This window comes from Scedosporium apiospermum, assembly GCF_000732125.1.
Source record: "Scedosporium apiospermum strain IHEM 14462 chromosome Unknown SEQ_SAPIO_0066, whole genome shotgun sequence".
NCBI classification, from domain to species: Eukaryota; Fungi; Ascomycota; class Sordariomycetes; order Microascales; family Microascaceae; genus Scedosporium; species Scedosporium apiospermum.
Window position 1 is genome coordinate 391,786 of NW_015971767.1, and position 18,312 is coordinate 410,097.

The following is an 18,312-nucleotide window of genomic DNA, read 5'->3' on the forward strand; positions in this document are numbered from 1 at the left end:
CTAGGGAGGGGGTTGGTCGTCGACGATAGCGATTTTTACTCCGGAGGGGCTCCCCGAAATGGGCTGGGACATGGTCAAAAGGTCTCTTATTTAAGAGTTTCGCACACAGGTAGACTTGAGTCGTATGGCGGAAGGCAATAAATGTAGGCCCAATGCGAAGTTCACCATGGTCCGTAGTGTACTTCCACTCTGTATTTATTGAAGAGGGAAAAGAAGAATAAGAAAAAAAATATATAAGAAAAAAAAGAAAGAAAAAATACGAAAAGAAAAAAGAATAAGCTGGTACATGTGACCTTACGGTACAGTGAGCAAAAAAAAAGACTGTTGGAATTTTCTGAACAAGCACGAGGACTTGCCCGATAGAGATTGTCCTGTGTCGTCATTGGACGGGCTCTAGTGGATGAGGAATGCTGCTAGTCTCTTGTCGGACGACCGACGATGCAATGCATTTTAATTTGGCCGAAGCGGAGGAGGATTTTTCTTTGGTAGGATGGAGATGTCGGGCTAATGTGGTGCCGGGGGGGGGTCCCACATCTTGGTTCTTGGGAGGCGATGATGGTCCTGGTTTACAGACGAAGGAGAGGGAGAGAGGCAAGAAGTCCAAGTCATTCTTTTTTCTTTTTTTTTACTCAGAGTTGAGGAGGGGAAGGATAGGCGCAAGAGTGTTGTATCTGGGCGTGTTATGTGGACGTGTTATGTGGACGTGTCTGTGTACTGCACTATATATGACTGCCGATCTGGAGCTGGATTCTGGATCTGGATTCGCGGGGCTCAAGCTTAAAGGAAAGAGCCGGCAAATGCCAAGGAAAGGGGGGAAGGGGGAAGGGGGAAGGGGGAAGAGATCAACGGGCCTCGCCTCGTTCATAGATGCTTTACGCTTGGTATCCCGTGAGCATGTGCATCTTCAATGTTACACCGCCCGCAGCAAGGATTAAGCAGAGAGAGTGAGAGAGCGAGAGAGTGAGAGCCAAGTCGGGGTCTCCCCAGCCGACTTTTTGAATCTCGAATGTTCCTGCGGGGGTGGAGTCCGATCCCAAGATTGAATTTTAGTAGTGTGTGACCGCAAAATCTGGGAAATGTGGATTCGGCAAGAAGACAAGGACAAGGATGAAGAGGCTAGAGTGAAGATACGAAGTATGCGTATTCGTAGTGTAGTCTAGTCCACTGGAAAGTGGCAAGTGGGAAATGGAACGCCAACTCGAATTGGAAATGGAACTTTCGAAGTTTTTTGTGGGTATCAACAAAAAATGGTTCAATGTTCCGTTAGCTGCAATGACGATAATTTAGCAAGTGGAGAGAGGAGAGGGCGGGAAATCTGTATGTACGAAGTAGTGTAGGATGGATGCGTGTGGGTGACCTTCCATCTCTGTCTCTCCTCCTCCAACTCTCCTCCAACTTCACACCTTTCTCTCTCCTTCTTCTCCTCTCCTCTCTTCCCTGCCTGCTTAGTCTGTTCAGCGAGAGTTTAAAATTCCAAAGTGGAAACAAACGACTTACAAAAAGTATTACCCCATTCGAGACCTGACAATGTATTGATCGTCATCACATTCAATGGTGTCCCACTTCCAGGCTCTTTGAGGCCCTCCTAAACCCACATCCCCTTCACAGCCCCCCCAATCCTATCGCCGGATAAAACCAAGTAGAGATACAAAGCGGACTCCCCACAGGAGAAGACAAAAGGGAAACCTAACCCCCGGAAGAGAAAAATATATATATATATAAAAAGATGGCGGACGAGAAAGCCCACTCCGACCCGGCCCCGGCCCCGACTCCGGACGCCGGCGCGGTGCTCTCCGACGGGTCGGCCAATGCCATCCTGCGCGACGCCAAAGCCGCAACCGACAAGGAGAGGAACATGACTCTGTGGCAGGGTATCAAGCTGTACCCCAAGGCCATTGCTTGGAGCATTTTGATTTCGACGTGTATTGTTATGGAGGGCTATGATATCAGTCTGGTGAATAATTTCTGTAAGTTTCCGTTTCCCAGTGAAGAGGTTTTGCACAGGAGGACAGTGGAGATTAGCAAGACTTGTTCTTTTCTTTCTGATACCCCATGCAGACGCGTTTGACCAGTTTAATCGCAAATATGGCGAGCAGCTTCCCGACGGAACATATCAGGTTCCTGCGAGGTGGCAGGCTGGACTGAGTAATGTATGGCCCTTGTTTCCTTCTCTCATTCTGACACAACCAAACTCTCTCTCTCTTCTCCCCACACCACCACTGCTAACACAGCCCAAGGGCGCCAACGTTGGCGAAATCCTCGGCCTCTTCCTCAACGGAATCGTCTCCGAACGCTTCGGCTACCGCTGGACCGTTCTCACCTGTCTGGCCTGCATCGCCGGGTTCACGGCCATCTTCTTCACGGCCCAGAACGTACAGACTTTGCTCGTCGCCGAAATCCTCTGCGGAATTGTAAGTGAACATTTCTCTCCTCTCTCTCAGGTGAAAAAAAAGCGTTGGAAATAGGAAAGAAAGCTGACACGGGGTTGGATATAGCCATGGGGTATCTTCCAGACTCGTAAGTCTTTTAAATTTACTGGCGTGAGATAAGAGGTTGGGGTAAAGAAAGAAGTCTAACCTGGGTGGTTAAAAGTCACCATCACGTACGCCTCCGAGGTCTGCCCCGTCGCTCTCCGAGGCTATCTTACCACCTACATCAACTTCTGCTGGGGTCTCGGACAGGAAATCGGCATCGGAGTCATCATGTCCATGTTGGATCGGAAAGATGAGTGGGCTTATCGAATGTGCGTTTTCCCATCCTTCCCTCTCCTTAGGCCGTTCCCATGCTAAACCTTTCCCAAGCCCCTACGCTCTCCAATGGATGTGGCCCCTCCCTCTCTTCATCGGCGTCTGGTTCGCCCCCGAGTCTCCCTGGTGGCTCGTCCGGAGAGGACGTATCGAAGACGCGAAGAAGTCGCTCTTGAGACTGACCAGCGTCGATCGGGAGACGGACTTTGATGCTGATGAGACGGTGGCCATGATGGTGCACACGACGGCGTTGGAGGAAAAGGTAATCTGCCTCCTCGTTGCCCCGCCCCCCTTTTCGTGACGGTCCTGGTCTTGGTCTGGAGTTTGAAGCTAATCGCACATTAATTAGATCACGGCTGGTGCCTCGTACCTTGACTGCTTCAAGGGAACAGACCTACGAAGAACAGAGGTAAAGAATAAAGAACCCCGATACCTGAACCACTTCAGGGATCCAAAGTCCATGCTAACCAGACAATGAAAGGTCGTCTGCATGGTCTGGGCCATGCAAAACCTCAGCGGCAACGCCTTCTCCAACTACTCAACGTAAGAAAAAAAGAAGAAAAAAGCCCCTCCATCCGCCTTCTTACCTTTTCTAACCCTCTCCAGCTACTTCCTCGAACAAGCCGGCCTCCCCACCAACAAAGCCTACTCCTTCGCCCTCGGCCAATACGCAATCAACATGGCCGGCGTCTTCGGCGCCTGGTTCCTCATGACCCTCGGCATCGGCCGCCGCACCCTCTACCTCTACGGCCTCTCCCTCCTCTGCACCATGCTCTTCATCCTCGGCTTCCTCGGTCTCGTGCCCGACGCCCGCCGCGAGCAGGCTTCGCTCGCCACGGGGAGCATCATGCTCGTGTGGGCGCTGTGCTACCAGTTGACCGTGGGGACGGTTTGTTATTCGCTTGTGGGGGAGTTGAGTTCGAGGCGGTTGCAGATTAAGACGGTGGTTTTGGGGAGGAATTTATAGTGAGTTTGACGGCCGAGGGATCGGCATCCGTTATGGTTTCTCTTTTTATGCTAACAAAGGGCCTGCAGCAATATTGTCGGAATTTTGAACAGCGTTTTGACACCCTACATGCTTAACCCCGGGGCATGGAACTGGAGCAACTATACCGGCTTCTTCTGGGTACGTTCTTCTTCCCATTGGCATCTTTTTCCTTCTGTCGACTAACAACAGTCTTAACTTATACAGGGCGGAATCTGTGCCCTTTGCGTCGTCTACACGTACTTCCGCGTCCCCGAGCCCCGCGGCCGCTCCTTCGCCGAGCTCGACGTGCTGTTCGAGCACAAGGTCTCGGCGCGCAAGTTCGACAAGACCGAGGTGGATGTGTTTGCCGAGAGCGTGGAAGATGGCGTCATGGCGGGTTATAGGGAGACGTTGCAGCGGGAGAGGCGTGGCGGGGAGGAGGGGGTTGATGAGAAGAAGGTGGTGGGTGAGGTGAGGTTTGAGTAGGTGGATGTGAGCTTTTCTTTGATGCTATGTATGATTCTTTATGAGAATCTCTTCTCCCTTCGATCACTCGGTGTAATGTTAAGTTGGAGGCTGTCCGTTGGTAATGCTGGGGCGTGATAGCTATTTGGATAATTAAACAAACGTCTCGGTAAAGAGAAGACGTCGTGATCTTTGGAGTTCCATTTTACCTCTCTCGATTCCCAGTGTAAAACAAAGAAAATACCCCGAGCTGAAGAAGGGTTGAATACAGACAAAACGGCACAAGAGAAATATATATATATATATAAACATTAAAAAAACCGTAAAAAATTATAGACAAGATAATAGAAAATAGGGAAATGAAGACAAATAATCAAAAAGAAAATACGAAGAAAAAATAATAATAATAACAGCAAAAAGGCAGAAACAAAATAAAAAATGAAGATGTTTCCATCTCCTTTTTGACCTAGGCAGGGATCGAACCTGCAATCTCCTGATTCGTAGTCAGACGCCTTGCCATTGGGCCACTAGGCCATTTGTTCCTGTTTTGAGGGAACTTGAGTGATGGTTCCTGTTCGCTAACGGGATCAAGTTTGTTTTCGGCGTTGCGTGCGCAGAATTTTCTCACTAGTTGTGTGGGTGGGGTTCATGCATCTCGAAGAAGACATTCTGGGGAGGTTCGATTTCATTTTGTGGAGAATTCTTGGTATTTCCGTACTGGTGGAGGCATGGAGTGTATTTTAATATGGATCCAGTGCTCTCTTTATTTCAGCTGCATGACAAAAAAAGGCACTTGAGTGCTGTTTGCCCAGGCTTTGCGTGATACTTGAGCTGAGTACCTGGAAGAGTAACGCAGGATGTGCCCGAATCATCGCCACGGGCACACTCAAGTCTACTCCCCGAGCTAACTAAGATTAGATGTTTTCTCTCTCATGAAGTCCCCTGAACGATAGCTACCAAACGCTCCACAGCGTCTCTAACAGCCCCCATCGCATCCTCCTCATCCTCCAAGAACCACTCCCTCTCAAACAAATGCCCCTGTCCCCCCGCAAGGAACAAACTCACCCTCTCCTCTCCCAGCGCATTAACCATGTGCTCGCTCACATCCATACTGACATCGTAATCATCATCACCATGAATAATCACCGTCGGCGGCCAGTCCTCCTTCCCCGGCGCTAACTTCTTTTCCTCCCCAGACTCGACGAACACGGGCCCGTAGCCAGGGTCGATGGAACCAACGAGCACGGGGAACTTATTATGGTAGAGATAGTAGTCGTAGAGCATGCCGCGGGAGTAACCGGGGCCGTTTCTGGCGTCTTCATCTTCCGGCTTGGGGGGGACGTAGTCTGTGTTCTTTGCTCCGGAGGAGGTTAATCGCTCGAGGACGAAGGGCGTCGGTCCCGCTGCGGTACGGGTGGCGATGGGGCCGTCCATGTTTAGGTGGGGGGCCATGTTTTCATCGGTGAGGGGCTTGGGGGTGAGGAGAGTGGAGGAGGAGAAGAAGGGGTGTTGGAAGGTGGAGATGCCTGTTATGGAGAGGAGGGCGAGGGGTTTGGGCGTGAGGTGGTGGGCTGTGAGAGTTGCCAGGAAGAAGCCAGCACTTGCACCACCCACTATAACCCGTCTAGAGTCTGATCTCCAAGTCCATGCAAAGTAGTATGCTGCGCTGATATCCTCCAAGAGGCCCTCTGCTTTCGCCTGGGGAAGAAACCTGTAGTCTGCGCTGATGAGAGGCCATTTCTTCTGGTAACACACCTGGATTGTTGCCCTCGGTTAGCGGGAAATGGTCCATAAACTAACTAGAATCCGGCGATGATAAAAAGTGAAAAGACAAAGTAATAATAGTAAAAAAAAAAAAAGAAGGAATAGAATTACCTGCACAAGCCAGGGGGGAATGTGCTCTCGTGCCCACCCAACTAGACCCCCGGCGTGGAAGAAGAGAAATACAGGGGAATCAGGTGGGTAAGAGTCGGCGTCCTCGTAGACGTCACACTCGAGGTTAACCCCGCCGTGCTGAGCGAAGACGTGCGTGGATTTGGCCAACATCTTGATGCACCGGGGAAGCGGGGAAAGTCGATCCGGTGAACAGGGGTTTGGCTTGCCACGAATTCTGGAAGGATTCCAATATCAATCAGATGAAGATCTACGAGAGGGAGGATCTCTCAAGCCTCGTGACACAAGATCGTCTCGACAAGGGGAAACTGGAGTCGAGAGCAGTAAGCCTGAGGCCTCGACGAGGGGGCCTTTTATATAGAGGGATGGTTAAGGATAGACCGGCTTACGCCCTCCGGGTTACATTGTGCTCTAAATGCGATACGAGATATGCAAGGAAGGGAAACAAGTAAGAGATGGATAAACTCTTCGAGTGCTGCCTAAAATAACATTTGATGGTTGACAGTTGACACTCACATCGCTCAACAACAGGGACAAGCCGAGTCACGCAATAACGCATTGGAGGGGAAGTCACTGGAGCCACGGGGTGTTACACGCCGTGAGTTTGCTTCCACGGCGGGGAAGAGGGGCATCGGAGCATCTTTGTCCCCCGTGTACGTTCTCGGCGGTGAGCAGGCGGTGCCAAGATAACACCCGTCAAGACGACATTCCGTACTTCGTATTTCGTATCAGTTTCATTCGCCCCCAGATGCGCCCCTGACCCAAGACACCGGGAAAGGGGAGTGGCATCTCCCCGATAACAATGTCCAGGGCCGGCGATGACCTGCTTCCCCCACTGCCCCCTCTCCTAGCCAAGACCACGAAAGAAACGCGTCATCACGTGATATCACATTTTCTTAATCAGCAGCTTTGATATCGAGAACTTAAAGATTCGTACCCGAAAAGCCACAAAAACCTTGAAGCGGGCATCCCCGGATCCATTGGGCGAAAACGAGCCCGAAAAACTGGATCCGGGAGGACATGCGGGAAGGGAAGCCAAAGAACGGTCAGATGACGCGGAAGCACGGCAGGGGTTCTCCAGGACCAGGTCTCGGGGGACCGGCGCTTCGCGTGAGCGAGGGGCTAATGAGTAAACCCCAATCCTAGCTTTAATTAATCTATCCAACGAATGCTTCCGTTCTCACAGGTGCTTGTATTGGTTGGCGGGTGTTGGACGTCGGACTTGAGACTGGTTCAGAGTCGTCCAAGTCCGAGGACAATTGTGATGATGGACAGAGTGGGGGCGACTCTTGCGCAAGTCAAGGTGCTGCCTTAGGCTTCAAGAAAATCTCGGTACTTGGCAGTCAAGTGCACAATTTGTACGTACTAAGAACTGGCAGCCCAATGAAAGCCCCTGTCGCCTTACGAATATGGCCGCTTCCTATTGGCTGCCGTAGCCAATGGTGTTGTTGTGGCGGCCTGAAAGTTACTGGCTTGTAGCCACTAGCGGATTGGAAGGCGGGAAACTACCTTTAAGTACATAGATACCTCCGACCAGGCAAACTTAACCAGTTGTACTTCGCTACTTCGTACTTCACTCCTGCCATGATCAATCAATTCAATCCTTCAGTTCCGTTCAGGTACTATTTAAAAGCACGAGTCCCCTGAAGTGTTACGAAACACTCTTAACTGAACCCAACGAGACTTTCAGGACCATTCAATTTGATCAATTTGATGCTACAATTTTGAACCTTCGACCAGGCTCCAGTTGTGAGCATCATCGCCTCAATTCAATATCTGTAGAAAAGCCTTAAGCCTTGCTGTTCTCGATCAATGGCAGCGGTAATACCACGACCCTATCAGCTTTTGCTCCCCTGATAAGAACTGAGCCTGCAGCTCGGAGCCTCGTCTGTCCTGTCCTTTCCCCACTCAACGACATCATCAGGCAGGAGAGGATCGACTCTCAATCCCCCAGTCCTGTCACAGGCCCCGATCGAAGAGCACACCGCCTCGAGAGGATATTTCGACATCAGCCTCTTTTAATTGTCCGGCGGCCCAATTCAATGCCTCCTCGACAATAGGATTAAAGGCATAAAAGAACAAAGAACTAAAATAGATTTCACCAACCGCCGCCATGTCCCAACCCGATCCAACGGGCGGTCCCTCGCCCAGCAGCGGCCGTCAAGACCACCTCCCCTCGCAACCAAGCGGCCTCCGCCAAAGCCACACGCCTTCCACGACCCCCTCGCCCGCTGACGAACACCCTCCCCACCTCGACGGTGCCGAATCAGCCTCGCACGCCGAGCAGCTCGCCCGCATCGCCGGCCGATCCATGCCCATCCTCCCCAGCGAGACGTCATCGCTCCTCGAGCAACTCAACGGCGGGCCGAGCAGAGGTTCCCGTCATGGAACGTTCTCCCCCGGTGGGCTGAGCACGAGGACGGGGACCGACTTGGCTTCGACGTCGGAGTATGAGTCGGATTGTCAGGGCATACCCGGGGATTCGTCGACGGCGAGGGGGAAGAGTTGGAGGTCGAGGATTTCTAAGAGGATGAAGAGTAAGAAGATTCGGAGGTCGAAGCAATTGGCGAGGGAGGCTGGTGTTGAAGCCAACATGATCATGTAAGTTTGGCCCCTTCGAGAAGTTGAATCGTTCTCAGGTGGTGAAAATGACGGAGTTCCCCCCAACCTGTGGTTGCACTCTACTGACGTTTCTCCCTCTCTACCACAGGTACTTTTCGTACTATATCCCCTGCCTCGCATGGCTTCGAGAGTACAAATGGTCCTACATGACGGGCGACCTGATTTCCGCCCTGACCGTCGCCTCCTTCTACCTCCCTATGGTCCTTTCTCTCGCTGATAACCTTGCCCACGTGCCACCCATCCACGGCCTCTACAGCTTCTTTTTCAACCCCCTCATCTACGCCATCTTTGGCAGTTCGCCTGCTCTCATGGTCGGACCCGACGCCACGGTTTCCCTGCTTGTCGGTACCATCGTGAAGAGGTCCGGCGAGGAGAACGACGACGCTCTGCAGGCTCAGGTGTGCGGCATCATCGCCGGCATCGCTGGTGCGACTCTGCTAGCCGCCGGTCTTGTTCGTATCGGGTTCCTAGATAGCGTTCTTAGCCGACCGTTCTTGCGAGGGTTCATCTCCGCTATTGGTTTCGTTATTATCGTTGATCAGCTTCTTCCCCAGATGGGCCTCACCGAGGCCGCGAAGAAGGCTGGCGTTAGCCATGGTAGTAGTGTCGAGAAGTTGACGTTTTTGATTCGCAATTGGCGTCAGGCGCATACGTTGACGTTTGCCATTTCGGCGACTAGTTTTGTCGTCATCATGGTCTGCCGGTATGTTCATGCTCCTCCTCCCCTCCTTCAGCCTTCAAGCCTGATTGATTATGCTAATACATCTTGTAGACAAATCAAGCACAAGCTTCAGCCGCGATACCCCTCCGTAGCTTACGTCCCCGACCGCTTCGTAATTGTCGTCCTCGCCTCCATCCTCTGCTGGAGACTCGACTGGGACCACAAAGGTGTGGCCATTATCGGCGCCATCAAATCCGCCTCCGGCAGTCTCTTCACCTTCCGCTGGCCCTTCGTTCCCACCAACATGAAGCACATCCGCGAGGCCATGAGCACCTCCTTCCTCATCGCTCTCCTCGGCTTCTTCGAGTCCAACGTCGCCGTTAAGAACCTCGGAAGGTCCGTCAGCTTCCCCGCCATGCAGCTCAGCGCCAACCGCGAGCTCGTGGCATTGGGCGTGGCGAATCTCGTTGGTGGTTGCTTCATGGCTCTGCCGGCCTTTGGAGGCTACGGGAAGAGTAAGGTTAAGTTGGCGACAGGTGGGAAGAGTCCGATGAGTTGTGTGTTTTTGAGCTTGATTGCTTTGTGCACGATTCTCTTCTTGTTGCCTTACATGTACTATCTTCCGGTAAGACTTAGACATCTCAACCCCTTTCACTAGCACTCCCGCCCTTCTCTTTAGACTCAAACTAACAGCCACTTTAGAAACCCACACTCTCTGCTATGATCTCTGTCGTCGCCGTTTCCCTCATCGAGGAAGCCCCCCACGACGTCGCCTTCTTCCTCCGCATCCGCGGCTGGCGCGAGCTCGGCCTCATGACCATCATCTTCCTCGCCACAATATTCTACTCCCTCGCCTTCGGTATCGCCATCGGAATAGGCCTCTCCGTCCTCCAGGTCATCCGCCACGCGACCCGCCCCCGCATCCAGATTCTCGGCCGCATGCCGGGAACACGCCGATTCGAGAACGCCGAGACGCACGCTGACCGCGTCGAGCTCATTGACGGCTGCCTCATCGTCAAGATCCCCGAGCCGCTGACTTTCGCCAACACGGGCGAGCTCAAGACACGTCTGCGTCGCTTGGAGTTTTATGGTACGAGCCAGGCTCATCCGGCGCTGCCTCGTCTGAGGCGCGAGGAGTCGAATAAGAACATCATCTTTGATATTCACGGCGTTACGTCTATGGACGGGTCCGGGACGCAGGTGCTCGAGGACATCGTGCGGTCGTACAGGGAGAAGAATGCGCGGGTGTTCTTTAGCAGGGGGCCCAAGGATCCTAAGCACCCTGTTAGGAAGCTCATCGAGAGGTCGGGTATCATGGATTTGATCGGCGGTGAGGGTCACTACGTTGATGATGTGCACGAGGCGTTGAAGATGACGGAGTTGGAGGAGAGTGTTGAGGGTGTTGTGGCGGCTGAGAGGAGGAGGATTGGGGATGATAGGTCGCCTTTGTTGCATCAATGAGCGAGTCGTGTGTTTTTTCTATTTTTTTCCTTTTAGAAGGTCGTTTTTCTTCTTGTCTCTCTTTTTTTCTGATCTTGGTTGGGATTTAACTTGTTCGATATCAAACGGCATCGCGTTGGCGTCGTGCATGGAGAAGGAGGCGCTTCAGATGGCTTCTCCGCCTAGATTTGATTCGGGTCTATCTTCTTTATTTCTTTCAGTCGGTCTTTTTCAGCGGATTGCATTTGGTATATAAACCTCTATATTTGCATACCAGACAGAACACGGAACATACCAATCGAAATTGGATCTATTGGCTTGGGATATCTGTACTTGACTTCCCTCTCACATACTGGGGCAGGAAGTGTTTTTGACTTGACAATGGTGCTTTATATTCAACAATGTATTATCTACAGCAGGAAGCAACATCCTCTCCTACCCCCATATCATTCTTTTTTCCTTTTACAAAACCTCATTCACAAACAGACCGGCCATACCCATACCGGTACCAATACACATACTAGTAATAAGCACCCTCTTCTTCTGCCTCCTCAACTCTGAAAGCCCCGTAACAACAAGCCTAGCACCCGTCGCGCCCAGCGGATGTCCCAGCGCAATAGCGCCACCCCTAGGGTTCATCTTCTCGCTGGTCAAGCCAAGAGTCTTCCTGCAGTAAACAGCCATGCTAGCGAAAGCCTCGTTGATCTCAACGACGTCGACGTCGTCGAGGGTGATGTTGTTGATGGCGAGGAGTTTGGGGATGGCGACGGTGGGGCCGATGCCCATGATGCGGGGGGCGAGACCGGCGGTGGTGGAGGAGACGTATTTGCCGAGGATGGGCTGGCCGAGCTGCTCGGCGGTGGAGCGCTTCATGAGGAGGAGGGCGGCGGCGCCGTCGGTGAGCTGGGAGGCGTTGCCGCCGGTAGTAGTTGGGCCCCACTGGGGGAAGGCGCTGCGGATCTTCGCGAGACCCTCGTAGGTAGTTCCGCGACGAATGCCCTCGTCCTTGGTAAGCGTGACCTCCTCGAGAGCACCATCCTTACCCTTCACCTTGGTCGTAATAGGCACAATCTCGTCATCGAACTGGCCCGCATCCTGGGCGCGCTCGGCCTTGCCGAACGAATCAGCAGCGTAGCGATCCATCTCCTGGCGCGAGATGGCGAAGTCGCGCGCGACGTTCTCGGAGGTCCAGCCCATGGGCTGGATGCAGTCCTGGGACTCCTGGGAGAGGGCGAGCACGGCGGGGTCGAAGGGGTCGGTGATGGCGTCGCCGCCGACGGTCATCTGCTCGGCGCCCATGGCGATGCCGATGGCGATGGAGCCGTTGGTGATGGAGTGGGCGATGTCGGCGGTGGCTTTGAGGCCGGAGGAGCAGAAGCGGTTGAGGGAGTAGGCGGAGGTGGTGTTGGGGAAGCCGGCGGCTAGGGCGGCGGCGCGGAGTTTGTAGGAGGTCTTGCCATCGCCGACCTGTTTGGGATAGGAAGTCAGCAACTAGAAAACCCGAGGAACGGGTGGGGGAGAGGGGACACGCACATTTCCGCAGGCAATGTCTTCGACGAGCTTGGGGTCGAGGTTGGACCGCTCGCGCACCTGCTTGAGGAGCGCGTAGATCATGTACTCGAGGGAAGTGTCCTTGAAACCGCCCTTCTTCGCCCTGCAGAGGGGTGTGCGGACGGCGAGGGTGATGACGATGTCATCGGGGTTCTTGGCGAGGCTGTTTTAGCTTGGTTAGCATTGTACCTCAGCTCAACACATACGCAACGTGGAAGAGGAGAGAGAGAGAGAGAGAGAGAGAGAGAGTCGTTTTGAACGTACATCCGATCGAGGCCGGAGCTCGGGTTGAGGTGGTTGAGGATAGCGCCAACACGTTCAGTCGCCATTGTGGAAGAAGTTCAAGAAAAAAAAGAGTTACTGCTGTATTAAACCCCCAAAGGAAAGATTCGCTTGTATCACGGACTAGATCGAGAAAAAAGGTAGGAAAAAAAGTAATTCTACAGGGAGAGGATTTGTGCTAAATGAAAAAAGAGAACTATGAATTGAAACTCTGGTTCGGCACGGCAACCCTCGTTGATAAATATTACACAGAAAAGTACAGAGAGGAAGGGGGAAGCTGTCCCGAGGCACCACGGCTCGCCCGCCCAGGCACGAAATGGGGCAAAATAGTGAGGAGGGGAGGATGGGACGGCAGTTCGAGAGAGCAAGATTGGAGTGTGGGGGAGCGCAGAATAGTGTCGGTTTCATTGCCTGGCGTCTTTTGCCGTACGATGCGACTCGCTGTTCGAAGGAGGATCGGGGACTTGCCGAGGCATCTTTTTGGGGGAAGACGCTCGAGGTACTCGGTATCGACCGTTTTGGTTTAGCGTCTTCTGGGAGGGCTCTGGTTTCGGCGATGTGTATGTCTTGCTTTGCAGTTTGAGGTTATTGCTAATGCCACCTCTGTTCAAGACTTGAAGCTGACTTGAAGGTCGGTGATGATTACTGAGCATTATTTGGAGTTGGATGCTCCTTCCTTGATCAAGATCCGATCAAATGATTGCTTAATAATTCCTCGTCGGCGATGGCGGATGGTGCAATGCGATGCGTCTGCAGCTAGGGACATCGTCGACCTTCCAGACTGCGCTCACACTACAACAAAGTACACCAGAAAGGGGCTGGAAGCTGTCCATTCGCGCCCTTATTTCCCCACAGTCGCAGTAGTATGCCGCGTCCCTCAGCGACTAGTTATAAAGTAGGGTGGTTGAAGCTTGAAGGAGCTCTGTTATTGAGCAGAGAGTGCGCTGGCATAGTGCGCAGGAGTGTACTCAGTGCACTACGCTCTCCAGGGCGGTCGGTCCGAGACCGAAACTAACCCGTAGTATCTCCGTCCTCCTGCATCCAACGGACAAACCCAAGCTAACTAGTCCGAAGAAGGAGGTAGTACGCATAGTGTACTGTGGAGGCTCCTCTCGGAGGAACCTAAATCCTCGGAACCTATTGAATCGAACGGCCTAGGCATCTTTCTCCAGGGTTTTGGCCCCCCGCCGGGAGTGAGATGCATCGGTGCGGGGAGTTTACGGAGATACGCTTCCACCGGAAGAGTTGGTCCGTTGGAGATTTCCCCCGGACGCTCAGCTCCAGCAGTCACATTTGCCCGGACACCTTTCACTTTCACCTCGGTCTATGACGTATCGCTTCATCACGGAACTTGGGAACATTACAAGATCTCGTTATGTATAATGTATATATATTGTAGACATCCCTCTTGTGCCTTAAACCACCAAATATATAGGCTTGAAGCGAAGCGGTGAAGAAGTAGAAAACGCCCTAGTAGCCGTAATCCTCGTCAAATAGCCCTCCCCACAACGCCGGTCTGTTTGTATCTCTATGCATATGTACAAATGAAAAGTGTAGGGCAGATGTGTATCCTGCCCGCGTCCAAAATGGACGTGAAATGTAGAAAAGATGAGCCATCCCGGAGAATTATGAGGGTCTCCTAGCCGGTAGATATATGCTGAGCGCGTGTCCCGGAGAGATCTCGAGATATGGTATATATAGCGCTTCGTCGCAGGTATGTTATTGCGTGTCATGCTCTCCCTGCTCGATTTCACAGAGAAATCAAAGCCAGCACTACAACAACACACACGCCCAAGCCACAATCCCCAAAACCATCAACCCCAACGACGCCCTCAAGGACCCCGCCCCTCCCTCCCCGGACTGCGGGTCCACGCCCGTGGCATTCCCGCCGAGGTACCACGACCCGATATCCGTGAGCGCGCCGTCGCGGTTGAGAAACACGGGGTTGGGTCCGACGTTGCTCTCGGTGGAGCGGAAGGCGCCGAAGTAGGCGTAGCGCTCGACGATGGTCTCGTTGTCGAGCCAGGTGGCGGAGATGTTGAAGAAGCGCTGGGTGGCGGGGAGGTCTTCGTGGGGGAGGGCGTATTCGGAGACCCAGATGGGGATTTTGGGGAAGCTGTTTGGAGCAGGTTTTCATTAGTATCCGGGGGGGGAGAGAGAGGGGGGAGAGGGAATTGTAAACTTACACGGCCATTCGCTCGGCGACGTGGCTCGCCATCCCGTCGAAATCCCCATACCAGTGAACCGGCAAAAAATCATACGTACAATTCCTCTTCTTCTCGGCCCCCTCACTCACTAACTCAGCGCACGCATCCAAAAAGTTCCTCAACCACTCCAAGCCGTTCGCGGCACCAGTACACGCAGGCAAGCCGACCTTGACACCAAGCTCCCTCAGTGGTTCAAAGTTCTTAACCCATGCCCTCGCGGCCAGCTTGGGGGATAGGTCGCTTCCGCCCGACGCTATTGTCCCATCAGGCTCGTTAAAGCTTAGGGCATGTGTAATGTTGACGCTATCATCAAGCATAGCTTTCACCTTATCCAAAAAAGTCGTCGCTTCGGGATGTTCCTGGTCGACGCCCCACATCATCGGCACGAACTCGAAGCGGTCTTGGGGGATGCCGGCGAAGGCGGTGGAGGGCGTGTCGCGGTAGTTGTAGTACCATGTTAGGGAAGAGCCTTTTTGTACCCAGACGGCGTTGTCTTCGGGGTGTTGGGGCTGGGAGATGAAGACGAGGCCGCGTTTGGGCGAGCGTGTGCTTGTTGTGGGGGTGGGGAGGGAGGAGAGGGCGAGGAGGAGGGCGAGGAGGGTGGTCGAGGATGGGAGGAGGTGTTGGAGGAGCATCGTGGGCGGGCGGCGGAGCGGAGCGGGAGCGGAGGTTGGGTCTCTTTCGTTTCTGTGGCCCGGGGAAGGGACCCGGAGCGGAGTGAGGGGAGGCGCCGACCGGAGATGGGGGAGTATCGGCCCTGGATGAAGATGTAGAGGTCGGTCGCGCGGTTCGAGACTCGTGCTGGTAAGGGGGACTCGAAGTCGAAGTCGTCGATCGCTATCGTCGGGACGATAAGGATTGGGAGGTTGTAGTATCCGAGATCGAGGGTCGTCGAGTCCAATTGAGGAACAGCAATGATCGGATCGCAAGCTTTCGAGGCCCAGGACGAGCTAGACAGACGTGGAGACAAGGCGGGATTGTTCCCAGGTTCCAATGTCGTCAAGCGACACGGGCACCGCGGACAATCCAAGTTGGATGCCAAAATCCAAAACACGAATTTTATCCCCACAAGCCGTAAATATCCATGTAAAGAAAAACGTAGATCAAAATTAAAAGAGAGAGAATAAAAACACTCGCGTCAAAATTTCAACGCAATGCAAGGCAGAAGGAAAAAGATGATGCTTTTTATTGTTGGCAGTTGCAGTTGCCGTGATTTGACATTAGGAATTAGGATTAACAAAAAAGGAAGGAATCACCAACTCGAAGATGGAAAGGAAGGCTCAACTCTGACTTCGTAGCAAAGAATCAAAAGACGGGAAGAAAAAGGTGCTTCCAAGTCTTGGCGATGCATGGCAGCTCCGCTTCTCATCAATGCATCCTCCGCGCCAATGTCTTGGCATGGGCAGCCGCACCGCACTTGGAATTTCATCTCGACGGGGGGCTGACAGCGAGTGAAGAGAGGTACTCTCGTGAGCGATGAGAGGAGAGGGAGAGAGTGGGAGAGGAAAGAAGAGAAGGACTGGGGTGGGTTTGAAGCTGTTTGTGGTCGCCCGCCGCCCGCATGGGCAGGAGACGCGGCGGTGGGCGCAGATTGGCCCCGACAGCTTGCCAACAATGTCCGAGGTGGACGAAACGTTCTTGGAGATGCAATGGTGAGTGATGTTGCTAGGAGGTACTCCCACCCAAAGGGGATGGATTGACCTGGGCCCTGGACCCGGAGGAGATCGAAAATGGAAGAGCTAAACTTCGACGGGCGTAGCTCGAGATTAGCTCGCCTAGTGTCACCGAAGACTAAAGAGGGGAAGAAAGATTGGTCAACCCGCGAGATTTTACTTTGCTGTCAAAAGAATGGATGGAGAGAGAGTGGAAAGCTGACCTGCCACCCACGATTCCAGACATCAGACATCACTCGTCACCATCACATCGCAGCATCGCAGCCAGCGCAGCCAGCGCAGCCAGCGCAGAGGCCAAGCAACAGGCTCGGGCTTGGCTGGCTCTTGGGTTCTTGGCTCAGCTGTTTGTTTGTTCTTGGCTGTTGGCTGTTGGCTGGTCGCTGTGTTGTCGGCACACTCGAACTTGGCCCAGCCATCAACCAGAGTCTCGGCCGAATTCCCTCATCTCTCATCTTGCTCTCCCATTTCACGTCTCACGACAGGAGACTTCTGACACTCTCAAGCTGACCGCATCCAGGATCTCCTTTGTAGGTTGATGCAAGGGTTCGTGGTCATTTGCGTTCGAATACCTCAGTAAACTATAAAATGATACTACAGTAGCGCACGCCATCAATGAAATATTCACTAATAGCGCAATATAACCCCCACTCATTCACTCAATCCCGCCTCTTGGTGTCCAATGTTTGGCACCACTCCTTCCCCCATCGAGATATCTCGAGATGATCTCTCGGCGCAGCCACTGTCACAAAAAGGAAACAAGAATCGAGTCTTTTTGGGTGGAATATAAAACAATAGAACCTTCCGCGTGCTGATCCGCCGTGACTCCCGGGCTTGGCCTTGGTCTTGGCGCACCTGTTCCTGCGGCCTGAGAAATGCCGTCGCTTCGAATAATTACGTCCGAAAGCTCGAAGCAGACACACCAGCCAGCCGCATGAGTGATCACGAACACGGGGCGAACCCTGCACATCGACAAGCAAACAACTTGGCGTATTATATTTCCAACGGTGCTGTAACTGTGAACGGATGTAGCCTTATATCTTCTCGGTCTCTCCCGCAGGGATCATCCTTGTGGACTGTTTCTACTGCCAAAGGATGAAGTAGTCGTGTAGATTTTGCGCTGATCGAGGTGTCTCCTCTCCATTCTCGATATCAAGTAATATCAGTAGAACCAGGTGAGAAGGTCAATGGCATGTTGTCCTTCACACTTGTGTAACGGCACCGTATTCTCGGCCAAACATTTGAGAAGATTCCTCCTCCCTTGCGCGGGAAGCATACCGTATCAAGACGGCGATGTCGATCTCGTGCCCCCTTACGTCGACGACCCCAAGAGCCAAGAAGGACCAAACATGCCACACCACACCAACGGCGTATCCCCCGCTGCCGCCCCGGGGCAAAAGAAGAAACCCTCGGGGATACACCATAAGACCACACAAGATTAGATGCATTCGCGGATGGGGCCATACAAGGCCCAGTCTCCAGCCCAACAACTCTCGTAGACCACAGATTGGGATTTCATCAAGTTGATAACTTCACATATCAGAGTACATTCACTTGAACCGTGATATGCCATGTCACGTTTATATTTCCTCTATTCCGAGCTCTCTGCGAGCCCGGGAGTCATGGTGTTCCCTTTCCTACACCATACTTTCCACCGTCCAGGAGCTAAAGCTAACCTTTGATCTACATTTTCTCCGTCTCCTTGGCCTTTGCTCACCTCTCACTGTTCCGAACTGCCCGCAGGCGTGGTTCACTGTCGAATTTCCGCTTCCTATGTATTAATGTATCCCTCTTCGGAGCCTCGGAT

General features: G+C 53.0%; 5 protein-coding genes across 5 annotated transcripts; 2 read left to right on the plus strand and 3 right to left on the minus strand.

The window, feature by feature from the left end:
* Positions 1-1,726: 1,726 nt before the first annotated feature.
* On the plus strand, positions 1,727-4,200 carry SAPIO_CDS1546 (uncharacterized protein; the record flags this gene model as incomplete). The annotated part of the gene is made up of 11 exons (XM_016784790.1): positions 1,727-1,967; positions 2,059-2,150; positions 2,232-2,411; positions 2,496-2,517; positions 2,593-2,743; positions 2,802-3,009; positions 3,097-3,156; positions 3,229-3,290; positions 3,354-3,713; positions 3,783-3,873; positions 3,940-4,200. The coding sequence occupies 11 exons, from the start codon at positions 1,727-1,729 to the stop codon at positions 4,198-4,200; spliced, it is 1,728 nt and encodes a 575-aa protein (XP_016645547.1).
* Positions 4,201-5,109: 909 nt separating this feature from the next.
* SAPIO_CDS1547 (Uncharacterized protein) lies at positions 5,110-6,225 on the minus strand (the record flags this gene model as incomplete). The annotated part of the gene is made up of 2 exons (XM_016784791.1): positions 5,110-5,934; positions 6,055-6,225. 2 exons carry the CDS (start codon positions 6,223-6,225, stop codon positions 5,110-5,112), a joined length of 996 nt encoding a protein of 331 aa, XP_016645548.1.
* Positions 6,226-8,185: 1,960 nt separating this feature from the next.
* SAPIO_CDS1548 (Sulfate transporter) lies at positions 8,186-10,816 on the plus strand (the record flags this gene model as incomplete). The annotated part of the gene is made up of 4 exons (XM_016784792.1): positions 8,186-8,673; positions 8,783-9,397; positions 9,467-9,980; positions 10,058-10,816. The coding sequence occupies 4 exons, from the start codon at positions 8,186-8,188 to the stop codon at positions 10,814-10,816; spliced, it is 2,376 nt and encodes a 791-aa protein (XP_016645549.1).
* Positions 10,817-11,257: 441 nt separating this feature from the next.
* On the minus strand, positions 11,258-12,675 carry SAPIO_CDS1549 (3-ketoacyl-CoA thiolase, peroxisomal; the record flags this gene model as incomplete). Its single annotated transcript, XM_016784793.1, has 3 exons — positions 11,258-12,262; positions 12,329-12,509; positions 12,611-12,675. 3 exons carry the CDS (start codon positions 12,673-12,675, stop codon positions 11,258-11,260), a joined length of 1,251 nt encoding a protein of 416 aa, XP_016645550.1.
* A 1,423-nt stretch (positions 12,676-14,098) lies between these two features.
* Positions 14,099-15,470, minus strand: SAPIO_CDS1550 (uncharacterized protein; the record flags this gene model as incomplete). The annotated part of the gene is made up of 3 exons (XM_016784794.1): positions 14,099-14,144; positions 14,418-14,744; positions 14,815-15,470. 3 exons carry the CDS (start codon positions 15,468-15,470, stop codon positions 14,099-14,101), a joined length of 1,029 nt encoding a protein of 342 aa, XP_016645551.1.
* Positions 15,471-18,312: the final 2,842 nt, after the last annotated feature.